General features: G+C 44.5%; 1 protein-coding gene across 1 annotated transcript; it reads right to left on the bottom strand.

Moving 5' to 3' along the window:
* Positions 1-240: 240 nt before the first annotated feature.
* On the bottom strand, positions 241-18,791 carry LOC8025575 (zinc transporter ZIP1). The gene is made up of 3 exons (XM_029995730.4): positions 18,493-18,791; positions 6,757-7,238; positions 241-1,648 (listed from the first exon to the last, which is right to left on the bottom strand). Exons 2-3 carry the CDS (start codon positions 7,116-7,118, stop codon positions 1,075-1,077), a joined length of 936 nt encoding a protein of 311 aa, XP_029851590.2. The 5' UTR covers positions 7,119-7,238; positions 18,493-18,791; the 3' UTR covers positions 241-1,074.
* Positions 18,792-19,239: the final 448 nt, after the last annotated feature.

Genomic DNA, 19,239 nt, shown 5'->3' on the forward strand with positions numbered 1-19,239 from the left:
GTATACTGCAACCAACGATCTCTAGGAGTAGAACTGAAACATTATAAAAACCTAGTTCACACAATGTTGATGTCATCTTGCACCATTGCACCACCGCGGAAGCTTTTGTATTTCTCACGTCGCCTTTCTCGAAATGCCCTGTCAGTAAAAGGCCCGCGACAACCTGCTGCTGAATGTTGTAGAGACCGTAAAAAATACGGCAGTGAAAGAGGACAAGCGATAAAAACACAGAGCCAGGGGTACACCAGCAGAGCTGGGATGTCAGTTTTATCCGCAGCAGACAGAGCGGTCGTTATATACATCGTGTCAGTCAGCAACCTTCTGGTGTTTGCAGCGAGCGAATAACATTGTCAGGCTATGCAGGGATGATAAACTTAAGTATGGCGACAAGGTCTACAGGGATGGGGCCAGGATCGTGGTCAACAGGTAGATATCTAAGGCTCAAGAATAACGCCACCAAATGCATTATCATCACAGTAATTCTGGCGACCGAAGACCTAGAAGACCGCTTCCACAGTACAGTACTTACCGTTGAAGTCATTCGATATCTCTATGCGTTTGAAATCACATTGACTAAAAGGTATTGTGACGCTGATATCAGTGGTTTCAAGTACCGATAGCAATATTCTAGAAATAAAACTTCTAACGATGTTCCTTGGTATAGACTGAGTTTGAAATTCTACGCTGCCTTCGGGTAACTATGACATACAAACCAGAGTGATTGAATTATTAGTTCGCACATTTCAAAGCATTATCTGGATCTCTGACATACGACCGACTAGTCGATGGTCCCAGAAATGAAGATCCCCACGTTTGTGTAACATTGCCATCGACATTCCTTACTCGGGAACTCGGTTAGCATTCATGTGACGGTCTGAGTAATGCAAAAAAACATTATCGTGAGGCCAAAGCCTATGTGACCACTCACTAATCACGATAATGTCTATCACGAACATCATGATCATCAATCATGTTCAGGTCCGTTGCAAGCGCTCTCTTATACACTTGCAGCAGAGACATTTAGCATGGTGAACGTGATTATCACAACGCTCAGTTCTATGGGAACCGAAGATTTCAGTCATGAGGCAGAACTGCGATCAAGATCAGCATAACTCCAAATCCCAGGCCGACGGCTAGCAGCTGCAACAACCCGTGTAGCTTAACGTTCTTCTGTCGTTGCAATACCTCGAAGAACGTGACGTAGATAAGGGTGCCCGTGGCAATTCCGTTGAGCGCGGCCACCACCGTCGACCCTTCCAGGTTATGCCTCGTGATGGCGCCCACAAGGGCGCCGATGGGCGACATGACGGAGAACACTCCCATGTAGATGACGACGTTTCGGGGCCGCACTCGGCTGGCACTCAAGTCGAACCCGACGACGAAGGATATAACGTACTTGTGGATTGCGATGGCGAGGAACATAATCCACGTGGACTGTTCGCTCTCCTGAAGTCCCAAGGACAGTCCTTCGAACAGGGAGTGGAAGGACAGGGCAGCTACAATGAGGATGCCGGCGATGGTGACGTCGTGTAGAGGTTCGTCGGCTGCGACGCTGGTTGGGGACGTGTCCGTGCCGTAGGGCCTGACTTGTCCGTTGTTGAGGTTGTCGTGTGCCCCGTCCTGGTGCGACTGTTCCCTGTGGTCGTGGCTGCAGGCATGGAAAAGCACGGCTGACTTTAGTTATGTACAGTACCGTTTCACATCAGTTTCAGACACTACTCGTTCTCTTTTTGTTTCATCAGCTTTCCCAATTTATGCACTTGTGGCCGCTAATCGCCCGGCGTATTGGTAACTAAAGCCCAGACGCATGCGAAACAAAACGTCAGGGCTTTTAAAAAGACTGCCGAATCCGGTAGAAGTCAGCCTAGGTGATTTTGCAATGGCCATCAAGATCGTCGGTGACTAAATATTTATAAACGCGCATACGAAAGTAAAGACTATACTTATTTTATTCACAAGCCACCTTACGCACTTGGAATTTAGATCACGATTCGGCAATCTTTCCGATGTGTCGTACATCCCTCAGTCGTTTTGTGTTTCGCGCTTACCTCTTGTACTTAGCAGGCGCAATGAGCGCAGTAAGACAGTTAGGCTGGAGGTGTATGGAAACAGCAAAAAGGACGTCCTTTTTTCTTAAATAAACACTCTACGAAACGTCCCGTTATCTGTTAGAAAAGAGAACTTGTGTTATTCCCATATCCCAAACATTTTTGGTGAATAAGCAAGGTAAACAAAATCGAATTATCGTGACAAAAAAAAAAAAGAAATAGGACTTTTTTCATTCCTGCAAGACGGATGATCATTAAATCAGTGAACGAATAGTTAAAATAAATTATTTGATGACGGAATGTGTTCGCAATACAAGGTACAGTACATACAAATTGAGCAGTCCTGCGTTAATTAATCCTGAGTACTGTCGGAGCCATAGCTGCGATACGTGACTATCTTTCCTTTGAAAGTTTCAAATTTCAAAGGGAAGATAGAAAAGGCTCGCATAAGTAGTGGAAATGCCCAGACCCCAAAGCTTCGTTGCAATAAAAAAGGGAGGTTAAGACGAGAAACAATTTAGCCACATACAAAACTGTGAGAGATCTCTATTTTTGTGGTGTATTCGTACCCCGCTTCAGTTCTCCGGCAGAGCGTGTTACGGCTATCTATACGGTTACTTTGACTTTAAATTGAACGCATTTTAGTTAAAAGGCGGTATGGCTGGTACATGAGTGCCGTTTCTTCACTGTGTCTTTTGGAGCTCGCAGGACGTTAGATGGGAAAATAATCGTCGCGGTAATTGGATACTTGACTAAAATCTAACAATTTGTATAATCTCCCATAGAAATAAGCGCCGATACTGAATTTTTAACAGGATTCAGCAAATCAATATCAAAAGTTATTTAATGGATTTTAATAGGATTGTAAACCTGAGACTTGTGTGGGAAAAGGAAAACGCAAAGGAAGACAAAAAAAAAAAAAAGAACAGGCAACGTCTCAAACGCAGCTGTAAAGTTCAGTTGGTACACGCCTTATGTACCACGACTCCAGCGCCGTCACTACAATCACCAGAAGCAACTAAACCCCATGACAGGAGGACACAAAAGAACAATTTTAGTTAATTATTCTACTGTTGACTTTTCAAAATGCACTAGATTAAGATATATAAACTATGTAATCGGAAATTAAAAAAAAAAAAAAAATCTTTGTGTAGGAGTAATATTTGATTAGCCTCTACATGGTTATGCGGCAAGTGCCACAGTAACAGGCCAAGGATCAAATTCAAAAATAAGATTGCCACATATAGCGATCGGTCGAACACATGCATTCGAAGAGGAGGTGCGTGATTTGTTCGTTGGTTGTGTTGCTGTTATTTGTGGGTCGTTCTCTGTGTATATGTCAGTGCACTGCATTGTATCTTCTCGCTCTTATGTGCATTAACAGATTCAATGGGAGTGCGCGGGTATTTATCGTTGTAAAACTTTCCTCGTAAAAAACCAGACTGATTTTTTTTTTCTTTCACAAACGTCCAAAGCAAAAACCCGATTAAAAAAAAAATTTTTTTTTAGAACGGAAATTGTTTTCCTACTACGCTGCAGTAATTTTACAGCAAGGACGAGAACCGAAAGGTTAGTTGTAACAAAAATTACGGAAACAGATAAACACACGGAAACAGATAATTTATGGCGAAAGAGCTGCCAAGCTTTCTTTTCCAACAGTTATTTTTTACGGTGTGTGGTTTCAAAAGAACTGTCCCTAGGCGGATACCCGTACTCGATTTGCTTTTGTTGCAGGTGTGCTATATGATGGTACATAAAGAGTGACACAGCGCAGGTGCGACAACTCCATCTATCCGGAAGTACTTTAAATTCCCGCTGCCACTTCGTCGTGGGGATACAGCCCATACCAAGCGATAGGTATAGGCAGACTCCGTCTCTGCATAACGTGGCAAACGGCGAGTACTACTGCCCCATCGAGCCAATCGGAGCATCGGAACAAGGCGCGTGACAACGTACCACCAGAGTGCTCTTCCCACGTGGACAGCTATCACGTGCCAATTGCTCTGCCGCTCTATTTGGCACACGGGAGACTATCGTTCGCCCCTCGCCAAATTATGCTGAAACTACAGTGGCCTAGAACGGGATAGTGAGCCAGTGTTGCCAACCTCAGCGGTCGTTTCTTCACCGATTTCTATCGAAAAATTCTCTAGATTTTCAGATTGTCAGAAACTGTTAATTTGAATCAATAATGAGATTATCGTTAAGGGCTAGTAGACTAAGAATAGATTCCTGTAGAGTCGATTGTTGGGCTAGTTGGTTTTGGAATTTGGAATACATCTTAGCGCTCAAAAAAAAGCGCACTGTGCTGTCTGTTTCTCGCCTCTTTGTCCCTGTTTTTTGAGCGCTAAAATGTATTCCAGATTCCTGTAGTTGGGCGGTTCGCTAAAAACCTTTTTTTACATAATTCAAAATTGTTATATTATTGTTGTCTGGCACCGACAATATACAAAGAAGCCTTCTTCCTTCTGCGCTCAGCCGCACGAGGAGGAAAAGGGGAAGGAACGTGTCTCTAAAGCCCTCTGAAAGCCATTAAAAAACAATCCCTAGATTTGAACAAATTTCCTTTTGCCCCTAAACGATGACGGAAATCCCTCGATACAGGGACAAATCCCTAAGGTTGGCGGCACTGTAGTGAGTTCACCGCCCTCTCTCGCTCATGCTTCGAGTTGAGGCGGCCCATGTCGGTTGTCAAGGAGGCCGACGGAGACACTGATGTCAACTCCTCCTGTCACCACCCAATTCAAAAGGAATAGCCGCCATCCTAGGGTGCCTTCATGCGCGCTTCGCATAGAGTGATGCCAACTGCCTGTTTCCCTTTCCCACACCCTCTTCCACCGCCATTTTGTTCCTCTCATTGTTTCCCCATGCGCCGAAAAGTGGCCTTTATGTCCATCGGTCCTCCCATCCGAGGAAAAAAATGCTAAACCTCCCTCCGTGGGTTCCACAATGCTGCTCCGAACTTGTGAGATAAGGTGCTTGTTTCTGGGAGGGTTATAAGCCCCACGGATTATCACCGAGAACCAAAATGGCCGCTGGTTTGTCGGCGAGTGGTATTACAAAGGGTGGCATCACCCTAGCAGAGCGCACATGAAGGCTCCCTACGCCATCCATTCGTCCATCCTGAAGCGTCCTGCGGCCGCTTTTGTTTGCATTCGGCTTCGGTATTGGCGATGAGTGAGTGACTGCAGTTCGCGTGTGCTCGTCTGCGTGCATTTGCCGTGAGGTTGCTGTAAATACTGTTCTCTTGCGGTTTTGTTCTTCGACTCAAACGCAATAAGGCCTAATCGCCGGCGAAACGAGTGTTTTGCGCCAGACTGTAGAACAGGATACGCTTGCGTGAGGGACGCGCCAAAGGTGTCTTTGTTCGGTGTTCCCTAAAACGAGGAGTGGTGAAAACGGTGGGATAAAGAACTTGCATCGAGCAGACAAGACGTTGGATGAGACCTCTGCTGTGCGCGAATTACATTTTGAACTACAGTACGTAATTAGAGATTGCGTGCACGTCATCAACGGTGCAGAGGTACGCGTTCAGTGTGGCAGACCAATGTTAGACTGTATAGCCTATTCTAGTACACTTTAGCAATGCTTTCGGCCGACGTGGTTCCTCCGATTCTTCCGAATCTTCCCAGCTATCTGACGAAGAAAACACGGACCCACACTCACGCTGATAAGCACGTGATCGCAGAAGCGCGCGGGAAAGCTTCAGGAGGAGTCGAGCAGAGCGCCATCTCTCAATTTAGACATGAACTGCCTCAGCAAGTGGGCCCGGTGAGCCCACTACCCCATTATAAAATATTAGCGGGAAAGAAAAGGACAAGGGAGGACAGAACAAGACAAACGCTACTTTTAACTAACGTTTTAATGATCTATTAATTAAAATAAAAATGTTCAACCAACTAGGTCACCAACTTGTTTTGTCACAACCCCATTCTAGGTCACTGTACTGAAACTAAATGCAACCCTCTTACCGAGCGATTGCTGTTTCGCCAAGGAGCACCAAAGGGTCCACCGTACTTGTATATACGCCAACTGAACGGAGGAAGAAAAATGCAAAACAGAGAGTCGCAAGGAACATACACACGCACTCCGCAAGGAACATACACACGCACCAGCGGAGTGTGTGTGTATGTTCCTTGCGACTCTCTGTTTTGCATTTTTCTTCCTCCGTTCAGCTGGCGTATCTACAAGTATGAATAATTAACCTGCTCGGCTTCAGGCAATCACAACGTCCACTGTACTATTTTAATGCTCAGTAATCTAATCGTCTGAGTCAAAAAAGTCTCCAACTTGCGGCGAAGTTGGAACGCGTCTTCGACTGTTGCATATATGTCTTCCCGTCCCGCCCATGTACCGGAAGTGGTCCCAAAGTGGCAACAAATTGCGTCACAGGAACCGGTGCGTCATGCTGTCGGATGTCGCGATCCTGGCCGTGGGCTCTGCCTCCCAACTCCTGAATTTGTTAAAGCGGCCTTCATCAAAACAGGTGTCTATAACCTCCGTACATAAACCTCCGCAGTTGTGCTACCACCAGGATCGTAGCAAGCAATAGGATTAATGACACGTCTACAGGTCATCAGGCATACATCGAGAGAGACCCCCCTGGAGGACGCTCTAAACACAACTGTCAGAGACTGCCACGGCGCTGCACTGCAGCATGTACGACCAATGATCACGCCGCACGAGCTCACAAGAAGACAGGTCATCTCACCATTCCATGACAGCTGGAGAATGAGCATGACCATGACTCGTCGAGCTGTGACTGTGGCCCAAGCACGCGTGGATGAGTTCTTCTAGCGCGTACACGGCAAGAAACCCCAAGCAGACGACGCCCTCCGTGACCGGGAACTCTGTGTCCAGGTTCTCGAATCCTTCTCGAACCTCAGGGAGAAGATGCAGGAAGCTGGTGGCGAAGAGGACACCTCCTCCGATGCACACCAGGAAGGACAGCCCTTGAGCGCCTCGCTGGATGGAGCTGAGACGCTTCACAAGCCAGATCGGCAGGACACCGAGAAAGAAGGTGCCGAAGAGGAGCAGCAGGGGAGCCACGATCTGTGCCGCTTGAACCTCCATGGTTCAATGTTTCCCCCGTACCTTGAAGTAGAAGCTTGCTTGGGATGAACTGCTCGCGTTGGCTTGCTGGATGTATGAGTATGAGGTTTCGGTATCCTACGTAGTCAGTGCATCATCGACCTGCGACGATTGAGATATGTGATGGTTAAGATAACGGTCATCAAAGAAAAAAAAAAGTTCAAGAAATATACAACGTCCCATCGATCATCCCCAGGGCGAAAAATGTTGAGTCACTGTGCTCAAGGGCAAATGCTCGGCGCCTGATATACTTACCGCGCATGCTTTCGACCTTGTTCCACAACCCAGTGAACAAAGTTGGCTGCGCGCAGAATGCGAATATTGGAACGGTCTATATAATGGTCCTGGTCAACAGTAAAAAGCGTCAAAGACGTTCTTCGTATGTGCAAGCCAATGCTGCTGCGTGCCTGGATGTGCATGCAAACAATATACAACAGCAGTGGATTCATGATCTAACTGAAACTTGAAAAGTGCAAATGAATATGTTAATATTATATAAGAATAATAATTTTAAAAAAACGAAAAAAAAAACGTTGCGATATTGCAAAATGTTATTACGATCCTAACGCTTACAATTTCACTTTGGGAATCAACTTATTCTCGGTAGTCAATACACGTTTTGTCTCCGGATTCCATTAAAAGGCACACGAACGTTATCAACGCATCTTTTATACGTCTGTCGCCGCCACCTGTTCGAAATAAAAGTGGGGAAAATAATACGTACGGGCGTTCTTCCAAACTGGCCCAGGAGACTGCCCGACACTTCTCCAGTTGGCGAGTACAATATAATATGTTGTCAAGAGCGACGTAAACGACCGGTGGCGTCGCTGTGGTCGGGACTTCGCGATTCGCCGAACCCTGGCTATGACGTCTTTTGTTGGATTAATAAGAGCAACGTCAGACTGTCAACTTTGACAGAGCGCAATGACTCCGACGCTTCCGGCGTCTATTTTTACACGCACCACCTAATTAGCGACGATGCGTAACCAGGCTTATAACTCGTGACGTCACGGCTAGGCAAATCCGCTCGGCAGATGCTATACCTCCAAAGGGTGCCCCTTTCTCTTCTCGGCTTTATTAGAGTCTGACGTTGACTCGATATACATGATATGCAGGGTGTGTAATATTTCTTTAACACAAATATATATATATAAAACGCGCAGGGTCTATTAACGCGGTTTGTCTAGGTGAGTTATAAACGGCTAAGCGGACGTAATAAGGGGGATAATTGTCATGATATGTCGGATAATTAACTAAAATGTGTCAATTAACTTTTCACTTACTGAAAATAATCGCATGGTTATAACAACAAACTGGCCGAACAACGTCGAAAACCGCTAGATTAGTAATCTTTAGAACGACTTAAAGCACATGGAAAGCACGTGAAAGAGGCACAAAGTTGATCGTGCGAAGACGAGGATGTTAATCGTATCCTCAGTTTTGTACCGCTAACCTTTCGCCCGTCGCATGAGTGGTAACTTTAGAAAAATTCTAAACTTGACTGATTTAGAGGTTTTCGACGGCGCGCGCTCGGAAAGTGTTTAATTGGAACCATTAAAGTTTTCCATTCCGTAGAAAAAAAAAAGAGAAATAATGAACAAGTTTGAGTAATTATCCGACATTTCGTGGCGATTAGCCCTTCCGCGCTGTGATTCACTGGCTGTATAACTCACATGAACATACCGCATTAGTTGTCCTTTCACGGTTTATATTTATATTTAAAAAAAAAATCCGTTTAAAACCAATCACCTCATATGTGTAGACCTGGCGAGCGGCAGCGCTTTGTCGCAACGCGCGCGTGTTATCGTAACGGGTATATACAGACATAAAGGGATGAAGAATTACAAGAATACATCCAGCTGTTTCTTTTGTATTATTAATATTGTTATTATTTGCTGCCTGAACGGGAGCAAACCGTGCGCAAGCTCTTCATTTCGCGCGTTTCTGCTCGTGGCTTCCTTTTACCGCTATCCTGCGTATAGTGCGCAGCTGGGGGTGCACAGGAGGTGCAACTGATGACGAACGTCCACATTTCCTACCGCATCGCGACGCAGAGTTTGGCCAATTTCAACTCGAATGCAAGGCCCACGCATGACGTCATCGTCCGCAGATCTCCGACCCGCGCCTAGCGGCCACCACGCCGAAGCTTAAAACAGAAAGACGAACTTCTCTTTTTTTGTTTTGTCTAATCTGTATTTTTGTTTTCCTTTGTAACCGTCACTTGGTGAACGGCGAAGGCTACGGTTCCAGCGAGCCAATCAGCGCGTCGGAGGGAGACACGTGACCGTACTCTATCATACTAGTCCGAGTGCGATGGTTGCTATGGAAACAGCTGCGTCGGCTCGAACAAAACGGGGTAAAAACCGGTTTTATTGGAGCCGACGCAGCAGTTGCCTTAGCAACCCTCGCACTCCGTCTGACTCAACGCAAGTGTGTGGGAATCGCCCTTGAGAAAAGATCGGTTTCCGCATACTTCGCCTTCGTAAAAAGCAAGGAAGATCAACACAACAGCACGATGTCAACGTATTCTGACGGGCGGAGGCAAGTTGGGCTGCCCTTTGTTTGTAGTTCGAAGACTATTCCACAAACGACGCTCGTTACTGAAAAAAAAAAAAAAAAAAAAAAAAAAGTTTATTTTGTGAACGTAACGTTACGATGAAACGATGTATATTTAGTAACACAGGGCTGTTATAATGCAGTACACTGCGCGGCACTGTTGGCGCGTACAAGACATCGCCGCTATTTCGCATTTTCACTTTAATAGGGTGTTTACGGGATCGGTAACCGAGTGAGTTAGCACACCGCAGCTCGGAGCAAATGGAGCGAAACGTTGTAGAACCAAGGGAGTCTGGTTTCAACCGACACCCCCCATTGGGCAGGAGATCGAACTATAGGGGTGCTTTATCGAGCTTGTTGTCCACACAGTTCGGTGTTTACCAACGCAGCACAACAAAGAAATTGAACCTCGCCTAGTATGGTCTGCATCATACATGGGTAAATTACTTTCAAAATGTAATTTATTTACAATCGCAATTACTTTGCTTCAAAAGTAGTTCAACTACAATTACAACTACTACCCTGCGAAGAGTAATTAATTACAATTACAAATTAATTTTAAAAAGTAATGCAATTACTTTACAATTACTTATTTCTGACAGCGACACGACTTGGGCCATATAACTAAACGAGTTGTATAGAATGAAACATATTTGTTCATTCCTTGCCCCAATATTTGAGAAGGCTCAAGCATCGCTGCATAAATGCCACGTGTTATATATTTTATTCCTTTCATGAATTTTGTTAACTTCATGATATAACTTGACAGTTTGGGGCAATGAAGTACGACGTTCTTATATTTTTAATAAATAATAATCAAGTAGTTCATTTGCTGGAAGACGCCAGATTGCTAAAGAAAAAACTGGGTTGACAGACTTTTGTTTCCCAGGAAAATAAAAATTGCGACAATTAGTCATATATAAATATTTGGGAAGTGTCGATATAAAATTAAAATCCACATGCTCTAATACGACCGCATTACCATACAACAGGGATGGGCAAAATACATGCCAATATGTATCGAAATACAAATACAAAATACTTCGTCAAAAATGTATTTAATTACAAATCTAATTACATTTCCAAAAAAGCATTTAAGTAAAAGATACAAATACAACCAAACATATTTGGTCTCCTCCAAATACTTTTCCAAATACATTCCTCAAAATTTGCATCAGCGACTTCAGGGCACCTGCAACGGGTTTCTGGGTATCTCATTTTAATTTTGCATCGCACACTCGGGAGTTAGTGTGCGAGGCACTAGTAACGTAATAGAAATATAATCACAAAAAAAAATGTAATCAGCTTGGACGTAATAGGTGAAAAAAGTACAGAGCTTCAAGTAGCTTTTTTTTTTGTCGATTACATTTTGGTATATATAAACCAACAAAGAACCGAGACGACCAAGACGCCCAGCACTAGCTAGAGAATTTTTTATTGTTGCAACTCGCACCAGTTACGAAAATCTGGACGACCCGCGCATTTAGAATGTTCCAGGCAAAAATATGGACGGAAATCAGGCTGGAAAGCATCACAAGTTGTCACAGGCACTTATTTAGCCAGTCTGCCTGTGAACGTCGATTTCGTCACTATTCTTGCCCTGGAGTATAAACGCTTGATTGAGGGACACTGCATTCGGTGCAGAACGTAGTTTTCTTCCTGCTCTGGACACGTCTTAGGATGAGCAAAATGAGTCGTGACAATAAATTTGAGGGATGTATTTTCGCCCACAAAATTGTATTTAATTACAATTGTATTTGAAATAACCACGTTTTAGTATTTAAATACACACGTCTAATACACTACCCAATTTTTAATTAAATGTAAATGCAAAATACACAAAGTATTTGAAATACGTATTTAAAATACTTGTATTTGAAATACTGCCCATCCCTGCCATACAAACATTATGGTATTGTAAATTATTTACATCGAGTTGAAATTATAATGGCTCAGAAATATATAAGAACCGAATCGGGACTTCCGAATCATTGGTAACAATATTCACAGGTGTGAGGTCAGTCTCCAAAACGCTTACGCAAATAATATCCAAAGTAACACAAACAGGAAATGAACTTGAAAATAATACAAAGATTCAAATATGCGACAGTACCGGAAGAGGGACGTAAAAAAACTGGCAAAAAATAAAGAAAAGTAACTTTATTGGCAATTAAAATTCCCAACCTTGGCTAAAAACTGAAGCTCAATTTTTTTTTTCAATATTTTGGCATATTTACGCTATTGTTTTGTGCTCGCACAACAGACGGCGCTACACAGCGCCTTTAAGGTAGGCTCCAAAGAGGATTGTTTCTCAGCCCGCAGTGAAAGCAACAATACAAAAACAATGCGACATTATTTATGTTTTGCGTGTGTGCGAATGTGTGTTTTCATGCGAGTTTTTCACCGAGAGCTACGCCCCTTATGCAAGCGCTGAGGCTTTCAGGAAGCTTCCGTTGGCGCCGCAAAGTTTTGCAAAAATAATTGTAATCGTGCCTGAAATTTTGCAGTTACTGGCGCCAGAAAGTAATTAAATTACAATTCCTTTTAGCCGAACGTAATTAATTACAATTAGAAATTACCAAAAAAGGCAATTTAATTACAGTAATTGAGTTACTACCCAAGTTTGGTCTGCATGGGCACGAGCGGTTCGCTTTGACCAGTGCTTTGGACGCACGAAGACCGGTCTTCGAATCATCATCTTCGATTTCTCTGATCAACAACAAACAAAAAATTTTGGTTTGTCGCCCACACAGCTGGAGCATGTCGCTAGAGGCGTGACTGTTCGATCTCCTTCCCAATAGACGGATGCAAGCAGGGCGATATTGGCCACCTTCCATGTTTCTGCTGGTGGCTTGTCAAACAAAGCTACGTTCACGCGCACGCTGCACATGCTTGCACGCATAAGGTATCAGTCGGGGCTCCATGCTTGCAATTGGCTATCCTCGCCGTTGCATCAAGAAAAAAAGAATTGCTAACGACCACGCAAAATGTGCTGCGATTGACATCGGTGTAGTTGCTGCTAGTGCCACTAAATAAGCTACACGTCAGAGTAACGACACTTGGTCCTATTGTGTCTTAAAATCAGGGTTGGCAGTTATCTGAAGCTTTATCTGAAATCACAGGAAACGCTTTTCCGCCCACCACAATTGTTTAAACAGTTAGCGACGGAGCAAAGCAATATTACATGAGATTCCTAACACCGAATCGAATGCTGAGAAAGTCGCACTTTTGAATCATGACGATCGGCAGTTGCGTCTGCTCTGCGCAAGCACCAAAATGGCGGCGCCCACAACAGTGTCGGGGAACGGAGCGCCGATCCTCTAAGCGCAGCTCATTTAGTGGCTCTAGTTGTTGCGTTGTGGAAAGGCATGTTGAAGGAGATTTGCCTTCAGCCAGTGTGCCGTACAAGGGTTAAAATGGTTTCTTCGCTTTCAGTGGAATTGACGTAGGAGACATGTGCTTTGGTGGAACGATTGTGCGATGTGTTGCATGTGTTGAAGAAAAACACAAAAACGCGCTGCTTTGTTGTTTTTTTTTTTTTTTTCTTTTTGGCTGAAACGCTCTTTCAGAACGGGGGCCCCCGTGACCACGCCTACTGGTTGAACAAGCAAAAGTACGGACCACGCGAATTGTTCTGTAGAGGCGCGGAGAACGCACGAGAACGGAACCTGGGCGGCGGCGGTCGGGAGGCGAGAGAGCATGTCCGCACAGCGCGACCACGTGGGATGCCAGGAGGGTGTGTGTTCCTCTGCTGTGGCGTTTCGCCTTCGTACATTAGCATTTTTTTTGCCGGGAAAAGGCATTAACAGTTACCGCTGTAAAGAAAAATGAAGTTTCGCGCATTATTTATGCTTTGCGCGAAGTAGTCCAAACAAGATTTGACTGTGAAAGGAAGAAACGACGCTTTTGGTGATTGAAACGTGAACGGCTTGATAAAATAACATACATCTCACCTCAGATGCACGTATACATATATACAGTGATATCTAATTAATATGGGCACCTTCGTTCCCCCAACAAATCGCCCATAATACAAAAATTCATGTATTTTCTCAGTTCATCCCCGAAAATAGCGTCCATATTAACCGGGTGGATATTAACGATACTTGTCTGTGTCTTAATTCAACGCATCAGTTAAGGAACAAAAATAATAAAACGTTAAAAAAGACGGACTTTTTTATTACGTTTTTTTTAGGTGAATACGAGTGTAAAATACTCAAGGCCTGGGAGCATCCTCCTCTTCCTCTTTGGAATGTCATCGCAGTCGCATGGTGCCAACTCAGCAATTGGACCCGAGCCCGATGCCGAGTGTCCTTCGACGCGCCGATTGGACACGAGGCTCACCCGAACGCTGACGTAACCCTCGTATCCAATCACGTGCCTTTGTTTGATCTTATTGTGATGACGTCAAAATTCGAGTGCAGGGGCTTTGATTCTTCTGGGTGGTGTTGTCTGAATCCCCTAGCCGTGCCCGTTTTGATCTGGAGGAGCCGATCGTACCGGCGTGCGGTCGTGTATCACGTTATAGACCCCCCAGGCTTGCAGTTGTACTAGACTAACAAAATTGCTCATTTACACTAGAGACACCACACCGGACACCCCCAATGGGGCCCAAGAAACTTCCCGTTGTCCGAAGATACACACAACACAATTACTTGACTGTACCGCTTAGGTTAGTTCTTACATGAGCACTTTCTAACACACTACTACTTTCTATGTCGTTCCTTCGGTTCTAAAACAAGAACTAGAAAAACTAAAACGAGAATTGCTTGTTCACGTTAAGTGCGCCGCGCATTGTACGCTAAAGGTACAGCTGGAGCTTGTTTTCGTAAACGGAAGTCGACAGCAAGAAGCTTAAAAAATAGCCTTCCGCTAATGAAATCTTATGGGAAAAGGGGGGGTGGGGGGGAGTGGATGTATGTTTTCTTTACTTCTGATACTATAAAGGAAAACATTAAATTGAGGTAGGTACTAAATAGTTTCATACATTTCTGATTGTTAAGCCCCCTCATATTTAGGGATACCTTGATGGTTGCTCTCTTTTATCGTAATTTCTCAATTACGCGAACGGAAAAATAAGTCAGTTTTCTTTTTCCAAACCGTGACTACGTGCTGCTCTAGAACAGCTCCCACTGACGCTTTCATACGTGCGAGGTTGTTGCCGGACGATATGTACTAGCGCATATCACCAACAAAATGAGTAAAGCTAGCTACTTATACGTTGACGACAGCGCCGAAAGTGACGTTAATATGTGTGAAACCAGAATAGACAGGAAGTCTTCGCGTACGACGAAACTGAATCAGTAACAGTCTACATATTTTTTTGTTTTTCGTTCGCGTATTTTTAGCCGTTTGAAAAGTTGGGAGGAGGGGTCAATTTTGTGCAATAACGTAGTCCTGGCATATTTGCATTATTAGCGTTTTTGGTGTTTGCACGTAAACGTATACCTTACTTGCGTTTTCCTTGTTTTGCCAAAATTTTATGTTGGTTACTGCATACAACTGCTCTGAAACATAGGTTTGACTCTGAAATATATTCAAGTCAAACATCACTCACTGATAAAAACAAAAACAAAACACTTTTAAAATCTTAATAAATTTGTATAGTACTGTTTGCTACGAACCGAGTGACAGAGATGATTCCTGGTATGCTCCGGCGACGGGGTAGAATGCACGCACGTTTCCCCATATATGAATCCGCGAGAGCACGGTAAACGTAGACAGCTTCCCGTCTGCGACAATTTGCATCCCGGAAACCGCGTAGACGCTATAGAGTGAGGTGAACCTCCATCATCCATTATAATAAATCCACGCAGTAGGTACGGTTAATTGGTAACGGCGGCCACATTTTGAACACAGAATGTGTTTTATCAGCCGAACCGTCATTTTGGAGCGTTAACGTTCCAGCGTTACACCGAGGTAACTGACCTCATCAGGTCACGTGTCGTCGGTCACGTGACGATATGACGTCACGCAACGTCACGCATACACAAGTCGCATTTCGCGCGTCTCCGAGTTTATCGTAGAGGATCGAGACATGCCGGGATTTTTTCGGCGAGGTGACAGATGGAACGACTTCATTTTTCGTTCGCTCGTTGTGAGCAACAACACTGGGTTGGAATGTTTTTTTTTTTTTTTTTCCCTTTACACAAGCTTATTGGCACATGTGGGACCCAAGTATACTGGTAAGCAACGCCACCGACCAATAAGCTTCTTTATCGCGGTACAATTTTAAGGATTAGAGCTTGAGATATCCGTCTCAAGTGACACATTCGAATCAGAGATTTGTATCCCTTGGTCCAAATAGGCACATCGCCTATCTTGAAGACAGGCTCAAGCAGCTCGCTATCACTGGACACCGGCTCTCCACAGGGACCGCAGACGTCACCCCGGGGTGGAGAGTTTCGTCCCTCTCGCGCATCTTATCTTGGGCCTTTCACAGCGTGTACAGCGTAAATACAGCACCAAGTTGTCTTAAACATACAAAAACTGCTTTGGCCTGTCTTGGCAACAGGCTACATACCTCCGATTGTGTTTGGCCAGCTATTTTAGCGACGTGGGCGGCAAACAGCATCACCGTCCATGGTCGCAATTCGCGACTATGGCGTCTCTATCTGGTTGAATTTTCATTCATCATCGGAAATCAGCGCCATGTCAGAGTGTCAACCGTGAAGAAGTTTGGTGTAAGAATGCGACGACTCCAAGCTTCCATCGCTATATTTTAAAGCGCACCATCGAACTTGGTATAGTTCTCAACCAATGATACATACAACTCATGACGTCGCGGGGAGGCAAATTCTGATCGTGACGTCACGAACATGATACCGTACGAGGGCGCCACCGAAGCACCATCTCCTCTTCTTGCCATCCTTGTCTACTTTGCCGCGGAAGGCGGTTCTGGGCACGCTTTCTTTCACGAAATACGAGACCAAGGAAAATACGAAAGACGACACCAAGAGAAGAGAAAGAGACCTTCTCTAGCTCTCTCTTATCTCTTGACGGGATGGTCCAAAATGTTCGGTTTACGTCAGCTCACCTGCGCCCTTGCGTTCTGTATTGTAAAACGTGAAATTAAAATTGGAAGCGACCTCTGGCTAGTTCGGAGTGCATGAAGTGCGCTTCGAAGTGCGTAATGCGCGAAATGCATTATGGCATATTGGTGTGTCGCGTGACGTAAAGTTTCCCGCTAAATTTGGCTGGGAAACTGAATGCTTGCATAGGTCACGTGGCGTGGGGTCGGGGACGTTGCTTTGCCCCGCTAAGTTTAGCAGGGAAACTGGATTCGTGGTTTAGCCACGAGACGTCAATTTTCCGCTAAATTTAGCGGAGTAACTGCGTTAACGTTTAGGTCACGTGCCGTCAACTCCCCCAAGTTGTATAGGTCACGTGACGTCAAATGACGCCATTTCATTATGATTACCAACTTAATGTTAAAACATTTCATGCTTTAATATTAAAAAAAAAAGAAACGTAATTAGTGATGCGAGGTTTTTTAGTTCGCTAATTATCAAGTCACACCGGTGCCCTGATGTCCGCAGCGGCCAATAATATTATCTTTCTCGGACTCCAGGGAAGGATGAAGAAAGGAATTACTTATTCCAAAGGTCATTTTCAATATTACATTAGTATATATATAATGTAAGTTAGATATCTTTAAACTGTAACTTAGTTAAGGACATAGCACATGTGCCATTTAGTACCCATGTATATTGTGGTAAAACAACGTTTCTATTCTTCGTGTAACAAACTACTTCTGGCTTCCATAGCGATTACCATATATCCTCATTTTCCCCAGAAAACTGCTATTAAAAAACTGCTATTAAACGCCGTTCCTCTTAAAAAAAAAGCTTGTGGGTGTATTTAACTATCTTTTTTCTTTCCAAAACAACGTCAGCCCAATTTCGCCTACAACGAAGGAGTATAAACTTTGTAGGATACAAAATGCTCAACTACATGTATAGTAAAAGCGCGGAAGGTAACTATACACTATGTCCAGTAATCCATTACCTGATAACATAGTTATCGTGTAATGGTAGCATTTTATCCGCGACATTCGCGTGTGATATAACTTCGTCCTAGAACATATAATGACGAATCTACAAGGAGCTGTCTCCGCATTGATTGTGTTTAAGTTTTTGTCTGCTCTTCGAGGGCTATGTTGCCATTTCCGACATGAGGGTATTTCCGTGATTTTATCGCTATAGTACATAATAACATCCGGTATGAACCACTGGGAAACTGGCGATTCATTAAAGGCGTAGGCTGACTGAGACAAACAACAGAGGCAAATTAAACCAGGAAGTGAAGAAACGCAGCGCCTACATTAATCTCAAACATAAATGACGGCTTGTGCTGCCAACGCCCATGCGTGACAAAAAGATAAAAAGAAGAAAAAAAAAATTTCGTCTGACGCAACGAGAGCCAGCTCACAAGGCGTATCGTCCCCGACAGATTTCAACGTCAAGATGTTTAACTAGCGCAAGGAGATTAAAGTTATCGCTGATAAAACTTCTGCCGGCGTGCTTGAGAGAAGTTGGCAGCGCTCGCCGTTTGCGCACAGCACCAACCTTGGGTTCGTCTGCAAAATATGGGTACTTAAACTCCGGTTTCGCGAACGTCCGCGAGCGCCCACGTCAGAAACTTCAAGACTTTACCGTACTACGGCGTTTACTAACGCAACCTCTACATATATTGAGCGCGTAACTAGCAATCGAGTAAGCCTTCTATACGGTGATGTGGCCTGCGACAACTTCAGATGTCTACAACAAACGGAAATCAAGATGAAGGTGGTTTTACTTACGACGTGGTCCCTCGGTGTCCTTGAGGTCCGTGTCCTGGTGCCCCTGGTGATGAACGGAGTGAAGCGAGTGACTTCTTTCTCCGTGGTGATCGCGTACGCACTGAAATGCTCGTTCTCGTTTGGCGAGCGGGCAGACGGGACAAGTTATTTTGTGCCCTATCGGGTTTTTGTCGCCGGGAGGGCGGGAGTATATGTTCCTTATCACTTCTTTCTCAGACAATTGGATGCGTGCGCGTCAGAGCCTCGGGAAGTGGCTGCATGATCTCACCGCCTCAGGATTCTGTTTGCCCTCCTTTTTATTCCTTTGTTATCACCTGCTCCGTGTCTGGAGACATGCATCGTACGCCTCAACTTTCCGCTTCGTGCTTGATGAACATAGCATGCAATGTGTTTGGCCGTAGTCTGTGCACGTTGTATCAGAATATGCCAGAACAAAAACTGGCAGTCTCTTCGAGATTTACCAAATCGCCTTGCTCCTGTCCTTCGATTAAAATGTGCCGCGAAGGATTAAAAAAAAAAAAAAAAAAAAAAAACAGGACTAAGACGATGCGACATTCACAAATAAGTGCAAGCTATACTTCGTTTCAGCTTAGGCCCAGGCGCAGCCGACGCTACCAATCAAGGAACGTCAAAAACGCCAGTCACAGGACCTTTTCTGTTTGATTGGTTCAGCAATGATGGAACATGTACAGGGGCATGAAGAACACCATGATGGTGCTTTTTGGACAGACACTGTCTGTTTGATAT

Source organism: Ixodes scapularis, unplaced genomic scaffold (assembly GCF_016920785.2).
Source record: "Ixodes scapularis isolate PalLabHiFi unplaced genomic scaffold, ASM1692078v2 PGA_scaffold11__112_contigs__length_91849675, whole genome shotgun sequence".
NCBI lineage: Eukaryota > Metazoa > Arthropoda > Arachnida > Ixodida > Ixodidae > Ixodes > Ixodes scapularis.